The 16,237-nt window shown below is 45.1% G+C and overlaps 1 protein-coding gene across 1 annotated transcript in view; it reads left to right on the plus strand.

Moving 5' to 3' along the window:
* Positions 1-16,237, plus strand: part of adam19a (ADAM metallopeptidase domain 19a) — a 120,374-nt gene that overhangs the window by 45,276 nt on the left and 58,861 nt on the right. The window contains exon 3 of the mRNA XM_080839355.1: positions 8,383-8,459. Within this exon, the coding sequence (XP_080695481.1) occupies positions 8,383-8,459 (77 nt within the window). The remainder of the gene's footprint in view (positions 1-8,382; positions 8,460-16,237) is intronic.

Consider the following 16,237-nt stretch of genomic DNA (forward strand, 5'->3'; position numbering starts at 1 on the left):
TGTGTGTGTGTGTGTGTGTGTGTGTGTGTGTGTGTGTATGTGTGTGGCCTGTAGGCTACGTGAATAGCATGTTGAGCCTTGGCTCTAGAGCTACCCTCAGACCCTGGAGACTGATGGGGTGACTGCAGGGTCGTCCACGTCCATCACCTGCACCCCCACCCCCTGCGGCCCCTCCTCCGAGACCAAGCAGGTTGTGTCAGACCCCATCCTCCACTGACACGGACCACCCCTCCGCCCCCTGTCCAACCCCATCCTCCACTGACACAGACCGCACTCTGTCCAACCCCATCCTCCACCTCCCTTAGCTCCTCTGGCTGAGATGTATAATGAACAGCTCTGGGAGGCCAGGAGTGGCCTGCCCTGTCTGTGCTCCCCTTAAGTTCTGCTTTCGTTCCCCTCTGTCCTTAAAAGCAGCACTAGGATACAATTTGCTAAGTATGTTTTTGATGAGCAACTACTTTTGGTATTATCTTCAAATTTATTTGGATGGAATAGGGTCCAAAACTATACAATAGACCGACACGCCTTAATGCTTTTTTAAGGCAGTCTGACAGTTCCAGGGGAAGGTTGAAGTATTCATTTGACTGGATCATCTAAACCTCACAGCAGTCGAGGCACCCTGCCATTTACCATTCATCTTTGATTCATCTTGTTTTTTCCCCTTTTTCTTGTGTCCTTAATTTGTTTATTTGGAGGTGCTATCACTTTTTGTCCACCAGATGTATTTCCAAGTATTGTTGCATTGTAGTAGTCAAAGTAGAGACCTTCTAGCTGAATTATTTGCCTTTTTGATGCAAGTGAATGTGGCATGGAGCTTTTTAACTGCTGAGACAAACCCCACCACGAGGCTTCTGCAAAGTAAACATGAACACTCGCTCTTTGTTATCAGTTAGACTAAAACACTCCAGAGGGCTGAATATCCATCTCTCTCTGTTCCCGTCGAAACCTTTTTTGTCCAGCCTTTTTGACCAATCCAGACAAGGCTATTACCTCTCTTTTTACCACCCTCCCCTTCTATATGAGCCTAGCTGTGCTAAGTGCTAATCTTTGCCACTCTACCATTAGAGTTTATATTTACTGAGCTCGTTTCACACCAAATGCGATACCATTATTGCAAATGAGTCTCGCAAAAGCTGCCTCTTGTTTCGCATGGCTGCCATTTATTTTAATCTACTTACAGAGAAAATAGCAACAGGTTGAGAGGATTTGGTACATTTGAATGCCAGGTTGACTCATATCTTATTTATAGCGTAAGGGTGGTTTGCGAGAACACACACATGTGTGCGCACGCACTCACACACACACACACACACACACACACACACACACACACACACATACACACACACACACACACTCAAACACGCGCTACACAAAAGAACACAGTAAACAACACTGAAATGCATTACCATTTCAAGTTCTCATTTTGTTTATCTCACAGACACTCAAAAAATAGACATGTCTGTTACAGAAGTGAAATAACCGTGTGAAAAATGTATTAAACATCCAGGTGTGAGATGTACAAAAAGCCTTTTCATTTATTGCACAGTATTCTGACTGTTTCAATAATTGAACAGTAGCAGAGATTAGTGGGGATCAAACCATTAGAAGCCACTGCTTCCTACGCATTGGGTATGGGTAATATATCACTGCTGGTGCATCTGCCATGCAGCAGTGACACAACAGCAAAGGAAAAGCACCTTCAAAAGTCAAGAGTTTTTGCCTTTGCATAGAGCTCGTAAGGAAACAAGCACACCAGGTAGAGTTTTGTTTACGCGATCCTGAAGTAACACACACACACTCACACAGAGAGACTCATCAGAGAAAAGTCTAGACTAAGGCCTCAGGTCTCATAACGGACACAGTCATCAGTGGCGGGGTCCAGAGTGATATAGCCATCAGCTTAGTCACGATGATGCACACAGACACAGACACAGACACAGGTGTGCTCCTCACAAACACGGGCAGGTTGAGAACACTGCCGTAAAAGGTAAGCTGCGCTGTCTGGCATTTAATGTGCTGGGGGTGAAAGTGTTCTCTGCATTCACACAAACACACACAGTCTCAGATAGATTTATACACACACACACACACACACACACACACACACACACACACACAGACACACACACTCCCAGTGGAATGACTGTGAGGTGCATTAGAATCAGGGGTCGAGTAGATTGTTGACTCATTTCAAATTAGGAATGCAGGCACGCAGACACACACACACACACACACACTACCAAGCAACCCACACAAACATGCATGCAAATAGTGACAGCGTGAGCTACATGAGAATTAGTAGTTGGGGGAGAGTTGAATGAGGTGGTATTTAGCACATAGCTGAATGTGGGGCTGTAATTGGGTCATGTTGCCGTCTGCACCCTCCCCGTGGCAATTGATGTGTTATCAGAAATATATGCAAAGTTAGCACACTTTTCCTTTTTTTCCCATACTGGCCTGCACACATTCCTTTTATTTTTACTCTACCTTTCTCTCTATCTCTTCCTCTCTATCCCTTACTTTCACTCATTCGCCGTAAACCCGGTCTCTCTTCATCTTTCTAAGCACCTTCGCATTCTCCCAGTCCACTTTTCATACCTGGAGCCATATGAGCATGTTTGCATATGTCATTGCATTATGGCTTTGAAGTTTACTGTGCAAACATTAGTCGAAACGTATGGGTTTCCTTGAATAATAATTTCTCTTGTGTGTATACTGTATATATGTTTTGTGTGTGTCTGTGAACTGATTGTGTTTTGTATTTTGTGAATTGTGTGTGTGCGTGTGTGTGTGTGTGTGTGTGTGTGTGTGTGTGTGTGTGTGTGTGTGTGTGTGTGTGTGTGCATGTGGTTTGTGACTGAGTGGGTGTACATAACATTAGTAAGTGGCACAGTTCATTGTATCTGTGTTATTTAGTATGTGGTGTAATTTTGAGTATGAGTGCATGCACTGCTTTTCCCTCTGAGAATGAATATGTATGCACGCGTGTGTGTGTGTGTGCGGCGTGTGTGTGTGTGTGTGTGTGTGTATGTGTGTGTGTGTGTGTGTATGACACATTTCAATGGATCGTTGTGTACTTGTTCCTCGCTGCGTGTGTGTGCAGCACCCAGCTGAGCGCACACCCGTTTGGGATGAGAGTGTCTGCTCCACAGCGAGGAGCCTGGGTCTGAAAAGCACGAACCAGGGCTCCCTGCCTCTCCCTCTCTCTCCCTCTCTTTCTTCTCTCTCTCTCTCCCCCCTCTTTTCCCTCTCCCTCGCTCCACCTGCAGCAGCCCTTGTGTTCATCATTCAGACAGAATCATGTCAGACTGCCGTGCAATCCCTCCCTCCCTCCCTCCCTCCCTCCTCCTTATAGATAGATCTCGTTCCCCCCTTTCTCTTTTCCCGTGTGATGGAGGATATGGGGTCAAGGATGTGCGCTGCAGAGTGTGTGTAGGTGGACCGACCATGGCCTTGAAGAAGAGCCTCCCACAATGTCAGAGTGAAAAGCGAGTTAATCATGGAATCCCCTCGTGTCGTGACCTTCAGAAGAGACAGGAATGCTTTTTTCTGTAGCATGTTCAGTCAACGTCTTTTGAGTAGGCGCCAAGAGTTCAAGTCAGAACACGAAGAGATGAACATGGTCTCGCTGTCCTTCATGTTCTGGCATTTCTTTAGACAATGCGTTTTGTGTGGAAAGGTTGCCGGTGTGTACATGAGTCAAAGTTGTCAATGTGTATTGTGAAAAGCATGTACACGTCCTTTCAGTTAAATACAGTCTCTAGCACTGCACGTTGTTGTGAAAGAGGGTAACTGTTCTAAATAAGTGTATATAACTTAATATATCACTGGAACAGAGACAGGAAGTTGTAGACAACGTAATTGCAGTAAGGAGCCTCTATTTTCTGAGAGGCCTTGGTAGTTTGCTGAAACGTATTAGAAGTTATGGAAGATTCCATTTTCTAGTTTGACTCTCTTATCAGGCGCTCAAAATGATGGCGGCGGCGGCGGCGACGTCATTATGGGACTGGCAGAACGGCAGCAGGCAGCTTAGGCTGACATCCTTTGAATCCGGTGAGCAGTCAGTCACTGAGATGAGAGAACGAAGGACCGGCCATCAGAGAAGTTGCCGGAAGGTGACGCATAATGAAACGGCGGGTAGGAAAGAAGCGAAACTCATGAAGAAATGGTGGATTATTGACAACGCAGCTTGAGGACGAAGGCGGATTTGCATTATTTTGTGCTATTTTGTGGCTTTGGCGAGGGGGAAAAACCTTGCTTTTGGACACGGTGAATAAAGAGATTACTCTTGGCATAGAGGCGAGTGTTTTTTACCGGCTGTGATTTCTTCATTCTCTCTCTTTGTCGTGGAAGAGAGGGCTTTTTTTTTCTGGCCCTGTCTCTCTCTCCAAAACTTTTAAGTTGAAGTCAGTACACTCTGGAGTGGGATAGCTGACTCCTACACACACACACACACACACACGCACACACACACACACACTGGGGCGAGGCACACCGTGAGCTAGCAGTTTTATTTTTACTGTAGCTTTATGTAATAGCTTTATGTCAGCTTTATTGTGTGCGCGCATGTGTGTGTGTGCGTGTGTGTGCGTGTGTGTGTGCGTAGGCATTGTGGAGGGGGTGAGCGCTCGTCTCCTCAGCTCTGCTTCATCGGGAGCTCCAGCGCTGCACCCTGCCTGAACCCTATGCCACCCCCTCCTCGCTTGTCTTCCTCCAGCTCTCTCTCTCACTCTCCCTGCTCCCTCTTCTCCGAGTACCCCTTCACTTCTCTACCTCCACATCCTCCTCCTCCTCCTCCTCCTCCTCCTCCTCCTCCTCCTCCTCCTCCTCCTCTCAGCGGCGTGCGTGCAGAGTCACTTCATTTCAGATTCTGAGACACACGCAGAGAGGGAGATTAATTACAAGTGCTCATCTCTGTCATTTAGCCAAGTTACGCCTGTGCATGCACACACCCCTCACACACACACACACACACACAAACACAAACACACACACACACACACACACACACACACACACACACACACACACACACACACACACACACACACACACACACACATACACTCGTATCGCGTCCATTCTGGATGCGCCAAGACAGAACACTCCTTTTTCTCCCAACACAGATACACACACACACACACACACACACACACACACACAAACATACACATACACACTTCTCACCTCCACTATCTCCAGAGCCTCACCCCACCCCCCTCCTCTCCTCACCCCTCTCACTTTTCAAAGTGGGTGCCTCTCTCTTTCGGAGCTCCGTGAGCGATTGCATGTTCAGAAAAGCTATCTTCTCCACAGCTTCCCAGCGCCCTTAGCACCTCAGTGACAGAGCGGGCGAGGAAACGACTCTGAAGATGCCTGCTTCACCACCTCCGCCTAACCCCTACCTTCCACACCTCACACCCCACGCCCCCTCGCCCTCCTCCAAAGACACTCTGGCCTAGTTTCATTTTTACATATCGCCTCCACTCCCCCCCCCAAACCACTCCCCTCCACCTTACACCGTATAAAAAAAGAGCTCCAAGATGAGAAAAGTGTCAGAGGGAAGATTGGAACTTAGTGATTTCGAGCTCGGCCCACCTCTCTTCCCCATCTCTCTCTTACTCTCCCAGGCCGCGATATGGAATCCCAATCCTGTTCTATATATGGCTGGCTGGCTAGCTGGGTCCCTCTCCTGCCCGATAAAGCCCAGTGCATACCATCTCTCGTCAGGCCACTCGGCCCTAATCGCAGGCCCACAGCTAGCGAGCTTCTGAGAGCGTAGGGGCATATCAGTGGATCCGCCGGCTGTGCCGAGGGGGAGATATCACCCCACTTCTGGGATATGGAGGCATCGCAATTGCCATGGCGATTTGTTTCTGGCTGCTGATGGAAGAGCATTTCGTCTCTCGTTTTTCTGGGGTTGGCGTGGGGGAGGGGGTCGGGGGGGGGGGGGGGGGGGGGCTCTAAGAATAAGATGTGATTGGTGTGAGTGTTACTGACACCGTGTATTAATGACCTCTCAGAGGTGGAGTTTCACTCCGCTGGCCTTGGGCACCCTACAATAGAGACACATTCATTCTGTCAAGGCCTCCAACAGGTGGAAAAAAAGAAGAAAAAAGAAATAGGTATTGGGTGGAAATAGTTCACATCTTCTCTTTCTCTCTCTCTCTCCTTCTCTCTCTCTCTCTCTCTCTCCTTCTCTCTCTCTCTCATGCTCTTGTATGTTGCAGCCAGTCTCTGATCCATGTAATAGGAAAGACCTTCTCACCAGGCAGCGTGTTAGTTCTGGCCCAGTGAAGCAGAAAAGGCCGCCTGTATCTGATAGGGGGAGATACACCTCTTCCTCTCCCCAGGCCTGTAATTTACCTGCCTCTCTTGTGAGCCAGGGAGACAGGAACGTGCCAGTAGACAGCCGTGGCTGCGGATGCCGGCGAGCTGTCAGACACCCGAACGTCACTTCACTGTTTTTCTCTCTGTGTGTATCTATCTATAGAATTGTGTGTATATATATATATATATCTTTATTTATATATGTATATATTCTACATACAGAGGGAGAGCTATGTCTGTGTTAGTGAGATTGTTACCAGGTTCACAACGGAAGTTGACAGGCAGTTCTCTGATTGGACATGGTCTGACAGGAGTGACAGGCGTTTCCGTTCGTGACAGGGGGTGCTGCCTTCACGTGAGGCACCCTATTCTGTATTTTAGAATCCCTGTCCTCAGCTCTGCTGGTGTTGAAGATGGAGTTGAGAGAAGAAAAAAAGAATTCGACTCATGAATAAGAACAGGAACATTCTGGTCGGAACATGTCAGCACCGATTTTTTTATTTTTTTTGATGAGGGGAAGAGGGGTGTTGGATGGACAGAAGTGAATGGAGGAGAAGATGTTTTCCCCAAGTAGTCACCCAGTAACAGCCGCCGCTGTGCCTGAGTCACGCTAAATGGCCAGCCCGTGGAGCGATGAATAATTGATGACTCTCTCTCCTCTGTTTATGGGCCTGTATCTAACACTCCCGGCGCAGCAGGACACCACAGACCCAAACACAGATGAGGCTGGAGCAGCGCACAGTCGCCAGGGTCATTTCTGAACAAACCAGCTTGCTCTCCTTTTTCCAGAGCAGGTGAAAAACACTTCTAAGGAGCAAACGGGGGTTCAGAGTCGCGCTACAAATCGCCCGTCCCGCGGTGAATCGTTTTAAACTCCTCCAGCCGAATCGTTGGCGAAGCAAGGCTTTTTGGAAATGTGTTGTTTTGAATGGTTTGTTTGTGTGCTGGATGTGTTTTTATATTTATACATCTCTTGCCTACACTCCACTCCTCGTCCCTCATGGTGGGAGTGTGATGAGTCTATGGAGCACAATGCATCTCTCTGTTTGAGTGGGCTCACCTGTGGCAGCTCCATTCTCAGAATACCACCACCTCCCCACTTTACACACTCTCTTTCTGTACACACACACTCACACACACACACACACACACACACACACACACACACACACACTGCCAGCCACACATTCATCATCACTCACTTTCCCTTCTATCTATATCTCTTTGTCTCTCCCCCTGTCTTCTTTCCTTTCTGTCGCTATCTCCCTCTTACTCTGTCACTCATCCTCTCCCTCTGATCTCTCGCTTTCTCTTTCCTCCCTCCCACTCCATCTCTCTCTCTCTTTCTCCCTCTGTTTCACATGCTGGTGTCTGATGGGTGGCCGACTGATGGGCCGTTGTCACCATTCTCAGAGCCTGGAAGAGAGTAAGGCTCTTCATCAAGGTGTCCACCTCCCACACTCTCTCCCTCTCCCTCTCTCCATATATATATATATATCTCCCCCCCTCTCTCTCTCCTTCTCTCTCTTCTTCTCCACTCACTGACTTACCCAGCACCGCGTCTATCAGTCCTCACAGCTTACCGCATGCTGTGCCGGCTATCCAACTGCACCCACTACACCACGCCAGGAGACGCCAACAAAGTGACACAGTGGGCCCTTTCAAAATAACACAGCGTGTTTAGGACTGTTTTTTAAAACAGGCTGGCACCATTTTGAAGCACAGTGTATTTACTCCTCAGAAGGAACAGCATGTTTTTGAAGGGAGTATGAATTGCATGTAGGCAGGGGTTTTTATATCCCACAGGGATATTGCTGTGTGTGTTATTCTGGGAAGGGAATAGGCGAAATTGAATTGGTCACATCAGCTTTTTGACCACCAAAAGCAACCATTTTAGATATTTGTTTTTGCCAAGAAGGTGTTTTTTAAATTTGTGGCAGGATTTTTTCCCCCAGGATGTGGGTGCCAAACGAAGCACGACACCTAATCACCTGAAGGAGCTTTTCTAACGATCTCTCTTCTTTTCTCTTTCTTTCCCTCCCTCTATAGAATCAGTTCCCAGACAGAGGAGAGATCGTGGTCACGGCACAGGACCTGGAGTTGGTGCTACAGGTGGAGCGCAATCAGTGAGTTCTCCTACTCTCCCTTTTCTCCTCTCCTCTCCTCTCCTTTCCTTTCATCCCCTCTCATCTCCTCCCTTTTCTCCTCTCCTCTCCTTTCCTTTCATCCCCTCTCATCTCCTCTCTTTTCTTTTCCTCTCCTCTGCTCTCCTTTCAACTCCTCTCCACTCCTCTGCTCTCCTATTTTCTCTTCTCCTTTCCTTTCCGTTCTTCTCTCCTCTCTTCTGCACTGCTGTCCTCTCCTCTTTTCTCCTCTCCTGTCCTTTCTTCTCCTTTCCTCACATGTCTTCTCCTCACTACTCCTCTTCTCTTTTTTCCTCTCTTCTCATATTCTCTACGCCATCCTCAGCTTTGTGGAAACGAGGCCAAGGGACATAATTCACTGTGGGCAGGGTAAAAGCTCACAACTTTCCCATATGTATCTTATGTGGCATTTATAGCAGTACATTTAAAGAAGTGTCCCCCAGGGCCTGAGCCAGCATACTAAACGTGTGGGATCCCAGCAATGCCCCTGATCCAGTACTGCTATCCCTATCTGCAGTACATACTAGATGTATACATGCTCCAGTACTGCTATCCCTATCTGCAGTACATACTACATGTATACATGCTCCAGTACTGTAGCGCTATCCCTATCTGCAGTACATACTAGATGTATGCATGCTCCAGCACTGTAGCGCTATCCCTATCTGCTGTACATACTACATGTATACATGCTCCAGCACTGTAGCGCTATCCCTATCTGCTGTACATACTACATGTATACATGCTCCAGCACTGTAGCGCTATCCCTATCTGCAGTACATACTAGATGTATGCATGCTCCAGTACTGTAGCGCTATCCCTATCTGCTGTACATACTAGATGTATACATGCTCCAGTACTGCTATCCCTATCTGCAGTACATACTACATGTATACATGCTCCAGTACTGTAGCGCTATCCCTATCTGCTGTACATACTAGATGTATACATGCTCCAGCACTGTAGCGCTATCCCTATCTGCTGTACATACTACATGTATACATGCTCCAGCACTGTAGCGCTATCCCTATCTGCTGTACATACTACATGTATACATGCTCCAGCACTGTAGCGCTATCCCTATCTGCTGTACATACTAGATGTATACATGCTCCAGTACTGTAGCGCTATCCCTATCTGCTGTACATACTAGATGTATACATGCTCCAGTACTGTAGCGCTATCCCTATCTGCAGTACATACTAGATGTATACATAAATGTAGGAGAAGATTTAGCACATACATCAGTGACATGTGTGCCCTGTTTGTTCTGTACAACATACTGAGAAAGAACCTGTGTTTTTTACCTGATATATATAATCTTTTCCACCTGACAGCTGGCTGTTGGTCCCTTTCCTTTCTTCATCTTCATCCTCATCCTCTCTGTGCTTGTCCTCCTCTGGTGACTCTTCTGGTGCCTTGCAATTTCTACATTGAAGGATCCATTGTTCCAAATGTCAATGTATCGACTCTGCAATTGTGAATGTTGTGGTTTCGTGCTTCCACCATGCGTATTGTGTGCTTATTGAGTTCAGATGGTGATGCCTTGAATTGCGTTGTTTGCCTGTGCTTACTAAATGTGCATCAAGTTAACAAATTGGAAAATGTGTGAATAGTGTTTACAGTTATGAGAAAAATGCATATCTTTCGAGAATCGAGACAAAGCTTTAAGTGTTTCCGTTGGGGGAAGCGGCCATAGTGTGTTACGCCCATGGAGGACACGGGTTCGAATCCGGCCTGATGTCATTTCTCCTGTCCGTCCCCACCTCTTCTCCCTCTCATTTCCTGTCCCACTCTCAACTGCACTATCGATTAAAGGCAAACAAGCCCCAAAATAAATATTTAAAAAAACAAACAAAAAAAAATATATATATAATGTGCTGTACCAGCTCTGCATCTTTCCTCTCATTATCTCAGTTCATTGTGAAGTCAGATGGGTCTTCAGCAGAAGGTTTGCAGGGCCCATGAAGATGTGGAGAGAACCATTACTGGCATATAACAGAAATCACAGTTGCTGCACACCATTTTTGACAGGAGCGAGAGAGAGAAAGGTTATCTCAGCAGATATGGCAATTATTTCAAAATACCTGTGAGGCACACCGACACAGGCAAGACAAATAAGCCCCTTAGACAGAGACAAGAGAACACAGCCCTAGATCGCTGTAATGAGCTCATTATGTCAATAGCAAATTAAGATCTCAGACACTTGCTTGTGAAGACACTGGATTTGTCTGAACAGCCATTGTAGAGGGGTGTAAGAGCTTGTCACAGTTGCTTTCAGTCACACTGAGGATCAATGTTTGCTTGAAGATATGGAGTGTTTATACAAGGAGCAGACAGCACTGGGTGCTGGTCCAGACAACAGCAAACCATGACACCATCCATTAGCGCTGTCTAGCTTATGATCCTGTCTTCAAAGGACACGTTGGTGGTTAGTCATCTACTGTGTGGAAGCATGTGTTGCATGGTGCACTCAAGTGGCAGAGGATTGTAAAATGAGGAACGATTCTAATAGTCTGAGGGATGTGATATCAGATAATCAGATTGGACTGAAAAACAGATATGTATTTTCTGACAGTTGTTTTACTGGTCTTACCGCACCATTATGATAAAGTTCAGAAAGTAGAGGTCCTGTCAAGGTTTTGTCCCTTCTTTGTACTGACTTACAACTGACGTACACCCTCTTGGCCCCCGCATCTATAAAGTACATCATACCCGACTCAAACCACGAGGAGGATACATGATGAAGGTGCTCACCAGTGTTATAGTCGAGTCACTAGTTGAGTCCCCAGTGTTCGAGTCGAAGCATTATTTAGTCCAACTAAGCATTAATATAGTCCAGTGTGTGAATCTATGGTTCACGTCAATGACAAATCTGACAGATTTTTTAAGAGTTCTCATAGAAAATTCATATATTTGACTAGTATTAATAGCTATCAATATCTTATGCCAAATTATCATGGCCTGTTACAAAAAACTAAGAAAAAAAGTCTTAGGGCTGGGCAATATGGACCAAAAATTGCACCAGTATTTTATGCTGAATATGATACATGGTATTTTCTACGAAGTGGGTTACATTTTCAGCTGTATTTCAAAGCCACTGTAGTGAAATCCAGGCTGTAAACACGTTCACAAGAGAGCAAAGAAAATCTCTTGACAAAAAACTATAAACATAAATGTAATAAAAATCTGCCAGCAAACACTTGTACCAATGTACAATATAAATATAGGGTTATTGTCTCTTGTCTTGTTGAGTATGTTTTTTTTTAAAAAGGTCTGGAGGTTAACTTGCTCTGTTATAACATTAAAAATGTGTTGTGCTGTGACTGTAGTTGGCTGACAAAATATGTTAGCTTCACTACCTAACAATTAGCTAATTGTACCTGTTATGGTGCCTAAGTTGACTAAGTTGCCTAAGTTGCCAGCTCTTTGAGTTGATGTTAATGTGTCAATGTCATCTGACTTGGTAATTACAAGTTAAATTTCCAATAGCGATTGAGTCACATCTGTGGCTTCCATTGGTGATAGCTGACATAGTGAGAGAGACGGTTAAGTTACATTCTGAGCTGTACATAGAGGACTCCATCAGAAGCTGAATGGGTTCTACTAGTCATTTCGAAGTTGTATGAAGTAGGAATGGGCATTTCAAGCAAAAATACTACACACACACACACAAAAACTCATTCCCATTTACAGTGTAAAACATTTATTAAGCGATCATTTAGTGTTATGGTTTCGTGTGGGAATGGACGCTTAACGTTTTAGTTGAATCATTAATCAATCCCCTGGCGACCTAGTACTATTAATGATCTTCTAGGAATCGCAACCATTGAATTATTGTGTTATAGGACGATGAGAGGAACAGACACTGGCAGCTTTATGGAAGAAGCGGATTATGTAACCCAACATCAAATTACATTGGTATAAACAGTGTTGTTTCATCCTACATCTTGTTTGAAAAATACATCAGCTTTGAGTTGGAATGGAGTCATCAGAGTTTAAGTCCAAGTCGAGTCACAAGGCCTGACAGTCAGGACTCGGTGTCCTACAACAATGGCACTCACTAATTCTGTCAAACCCATGCTGACATTATATCAACTCCATTGAAATCATGAGAGAGAGAAAGAAAAAAAAACACATATCTTATTTAAGTTGAAAAGGATAGCACAGTCATCTTTTGAAAAACAACCAGTATTGACGGAGTCAATGGAAAGATATTTGATGATTATGACTGAAAAGTGATTTCCAGGGCTATTCCACAGATTCGATTCACCATCTAATCTCTTCCGAAGATAGGCCTCCCTCTTGGTCAGTTTAAAATGTTGATGAACTGGGAGAGGTAGAAATTACTGTACTATATGAGGTCTTCCATCACTTATGCAATCTCATCTGCCTGCTTCCAGCTTTAGTTGTCAAAAGCAGAAACTTCTTAGCATCTCCTTCGCCCTTGGGCACTGTGGAAATTAAAAGGCTTAATTTATCTTGGGCAGTTTAAACCCAACAAAACATGGAAGCAGAACCATTGCTGATTTCTGTCTTTGTTGTATAACCAGACAGTGTTTTGCACATGCCACTCCTTCACCTACTGACAATAGATCTGCTCAGTTATTTTAAAGTGCATTCTACACCCCCCCAGTTTGACCCTCAGTTGTTGGACATATAGGCTCACAATAGCTGGTGAACATTTCTGACAAAGCAAAACATCATTATGTGTCATAACTGGTTTGAGTTATCTTAAGTATTTCTGCTTTAAGCAAAGTAAAAGGAGTCCAAAGAAAAGTAGCTCTTCTAAGTACAAATTACTGAATTTAAGGTGTCAGTTATGTTGCACCAAGACATATATGTATTATTTCCCTCACATTCACACATGCATAGTTTAGAGTTACCAGTCATATTTTCACCACAACTGTTAAGGCCTAAAGTCATCTTATTTCCATATTTCTAGCAAACTAGATTGGAAAGATGACCCAGAAAGATGACTCCTTCCACAATCATCCATTTTGTTGCAAACATATCTATTTTCTGGATGGTTGGGCTGATAGGTCAGTGTTTGGTAGAACTGTTATTTGAAAAGCCAATAGATATGGGATGCTGGCGTGCATAATTAGATTGTATTGACTGAAAAAACACGGACTGGTTACTGACAGGCTGTATGAACATGCTGTGACCCTGGGGATTTGAAAATTAGTTCATAGGTATGCTGGTGATCCATAGAGCGTGTGTGGGTGGAATGTTTACCCACGGCCCAGAGCCGACCCAACTGACTCAGACAGCAGAGCAGAAGCAGTGTGATCTGGATTTGGCCAGGCACAGCATCATCTGTTGTTCCCTTGGGGAGCACAGAATTTTGAAATGTGCCAACACCATTGGCCGCGTAACAGTATAATGACTGACAATAGCTCAAATGCAGTTTAGGCCGAAAGTAATGTGATGAAATGGCAATTGCAAAGTGTTTTGTTTTGACAACTGACTGAAAACCATTATTGTGCAAATGTTTTAAGGAAGGGTCACCACCGCCAGTCATGGGTATGAGACCTCCAACTAGTGTGAGCAGGACAGTCTGTGAGAAAGAAGCAGGGTGATCCGTGAAGGGAGGCGGGATAAGAAAAGAGGAAATCAGAGAGGGACATCAGTGAGAGAAAGGAAGAGAGAGAGAGAGAGAGAGAAGGAGGGCACTGAAAAGGAGGGATAGTTGCCTGGTGAGAACACTCTCACACATGACGTCACCCGTGTATGATATTGTTTATTTAAACTCTGCTCAAGCCACAGAGCTGACTGATGGTTTAGTCTGGTCCTGGGAATGTGGGTCAGAGAGACCAAGACCTCCAGAGAAACCAAGAAGGGACCCAGAGGGAAGCCAGTCGTACTCACTCACACCAAGACACACTGAACCCTAAACCACTTCCACTCTTAAGGAAGTCTTTCCCCAGGCAACCCTAAAAAGATCACACAGGACTGAAGGGGAGGGAGATGAGGTAAAGCGAAAGATGGATGGAAAGGTGGACGAAGGGACAGCGAAAGGGAAAGCAGGAGAGGAAAGTGGTTAATGACTTTGACTTAAGGCTCTTTAAATAGAGCCAGAAGTCTGGCCACTCTCTGCCTCAAGACTTAAGTTAAGGCTTTTCTTTGAAATCTGGGCTTGAGGCTCATCTATTTCAGGCCAAATATCCCTGCATCGTCACATAACCTAGAACTGCCATCAGGATGATGTATGCCATCTTGGTTTTTTTAAGCAGAGGGTTATAGACTTTTGGCACACTTTTGGTCATTGAGGGTTTTCTTGGAATAATTAGATCAATATTTCAACTTTCTTTTTTCGAGCCAATGCTCAGTCTACTGAGTCTACTGATGTTAAAAATGTAATGATTTTACGCAGGGGTGAATAATGGAGGACATTATCTCTGTTATGGGCTTATCCCTAAAAAGGGGGTGCAAAAGAAACTGCCAGACAAATCCAAGCTGACAGTACAGAAGCATTAAAGATTCAAACTCAGAGAAACACAAAGACAATACACATAGGATTGTGTTGCTGTGTTTAAGTGCTTTGTCTTTACAGTCCATCTGAAGCACAGTCCTCAGCGACACAGCATTCCGCTGGTGCATTGCACATATTATTTATTATTTTAGTGAACATTGTAATTATGGGCTTAAAGATGCCCCATGGAGAAAAAGTGTGTGGTTAGGGTGTGACGAATATAGATTGTAACCAGGGCATCTTGCCATTCTGTTGTCATTAATGAGAGGATGACATAATGATGAGATTTGGACTGTTTTAATGGCATGAACCAATTAAAAAACACTCTATAATGACACCATGTATGCATGAATTCAGTGTTGAATTCTCCAGAATAAGGCTTTGACACATTTATGTTCTCATTCTGAAATGTGTTATTAAAACGGGTGGTCGTAACAAATGTTATACTATCATCAAAAGCACCCATCCGTATCAGTTAATTAATTTGTTTTAAAACCCATTTGTAATTATTTCTCGCTTTTCTCGGTCTGTGTCTCACACAATTTTCTTTATCAGTCACTCTTAGCGATATCATTCACAGGCAGGCCACCCCTCCCACACGTGCCCCGACATAAACACACAACACCAACACATTACCAATTATGGTGACAGAGCGTTTAGTGGCACCATTTCATTTTAATTTCAAATACCTGCGGCGTATTAGATTAGGCTAAACCTCTCGGTTTATGATAATGAAGGAGCCTAGGCATCGATTACATTCGTTCCCTGCCCTCATTCTCCCTCTCCCTGTCTTTCTCTGTCTCTCTTGGGACAAACTCTGAGCTCCAGGTAAACTAACGTTTTTTCGGTGCCGCTCTGGGGGATTTACGGAGCGTACCCCCTGCTTATGCTGAGCACATGAGGTGAAATTACGGCCCGTCCTCCTTTTGTCTCGGAGAAGTGGATTTCAGCAGGTTGTAATTAGGCCTAATCCTCTGCGCAGAAGTGGAGAGGGGAGAAGGAGCTTTAAATCAGTGTTTTTAAGCATGCATCCCAGCGCCCTCATTATCAGAACGGGATCGATTGCTTGGGGAATTGCTTTTTTTGGAGGGGTGTGTGGGTGGGTGTGTGTGTGTGTGTGTGTGTAGGTGACTGTGTGTGTGTGTGTGTGTGTGTGTGTTTGTGTGTGTGTGTGTGTGTGTGTGTGTGTGTGTGTGTGTGTGTGTGTGTGTGTGTGTAGGTGACTGTGTGTGTGTGTGTGTGTGTGTGTGTGTGTGTGTGTGTGTGTGTGTGTGTGTGTGCGTTT

This window comes from Sprattus sprattus (assembly GCF_963457725.1).
Source record: "Sprattus sprattus genome assembly, chromosome: 5".
Taxonomy (NCBI): Eukaryota; Metazoa; Chordata; class Actinopteri; order Clupeiformes; family Clupeidae; genus Sprattus; species Sprattus sprattus.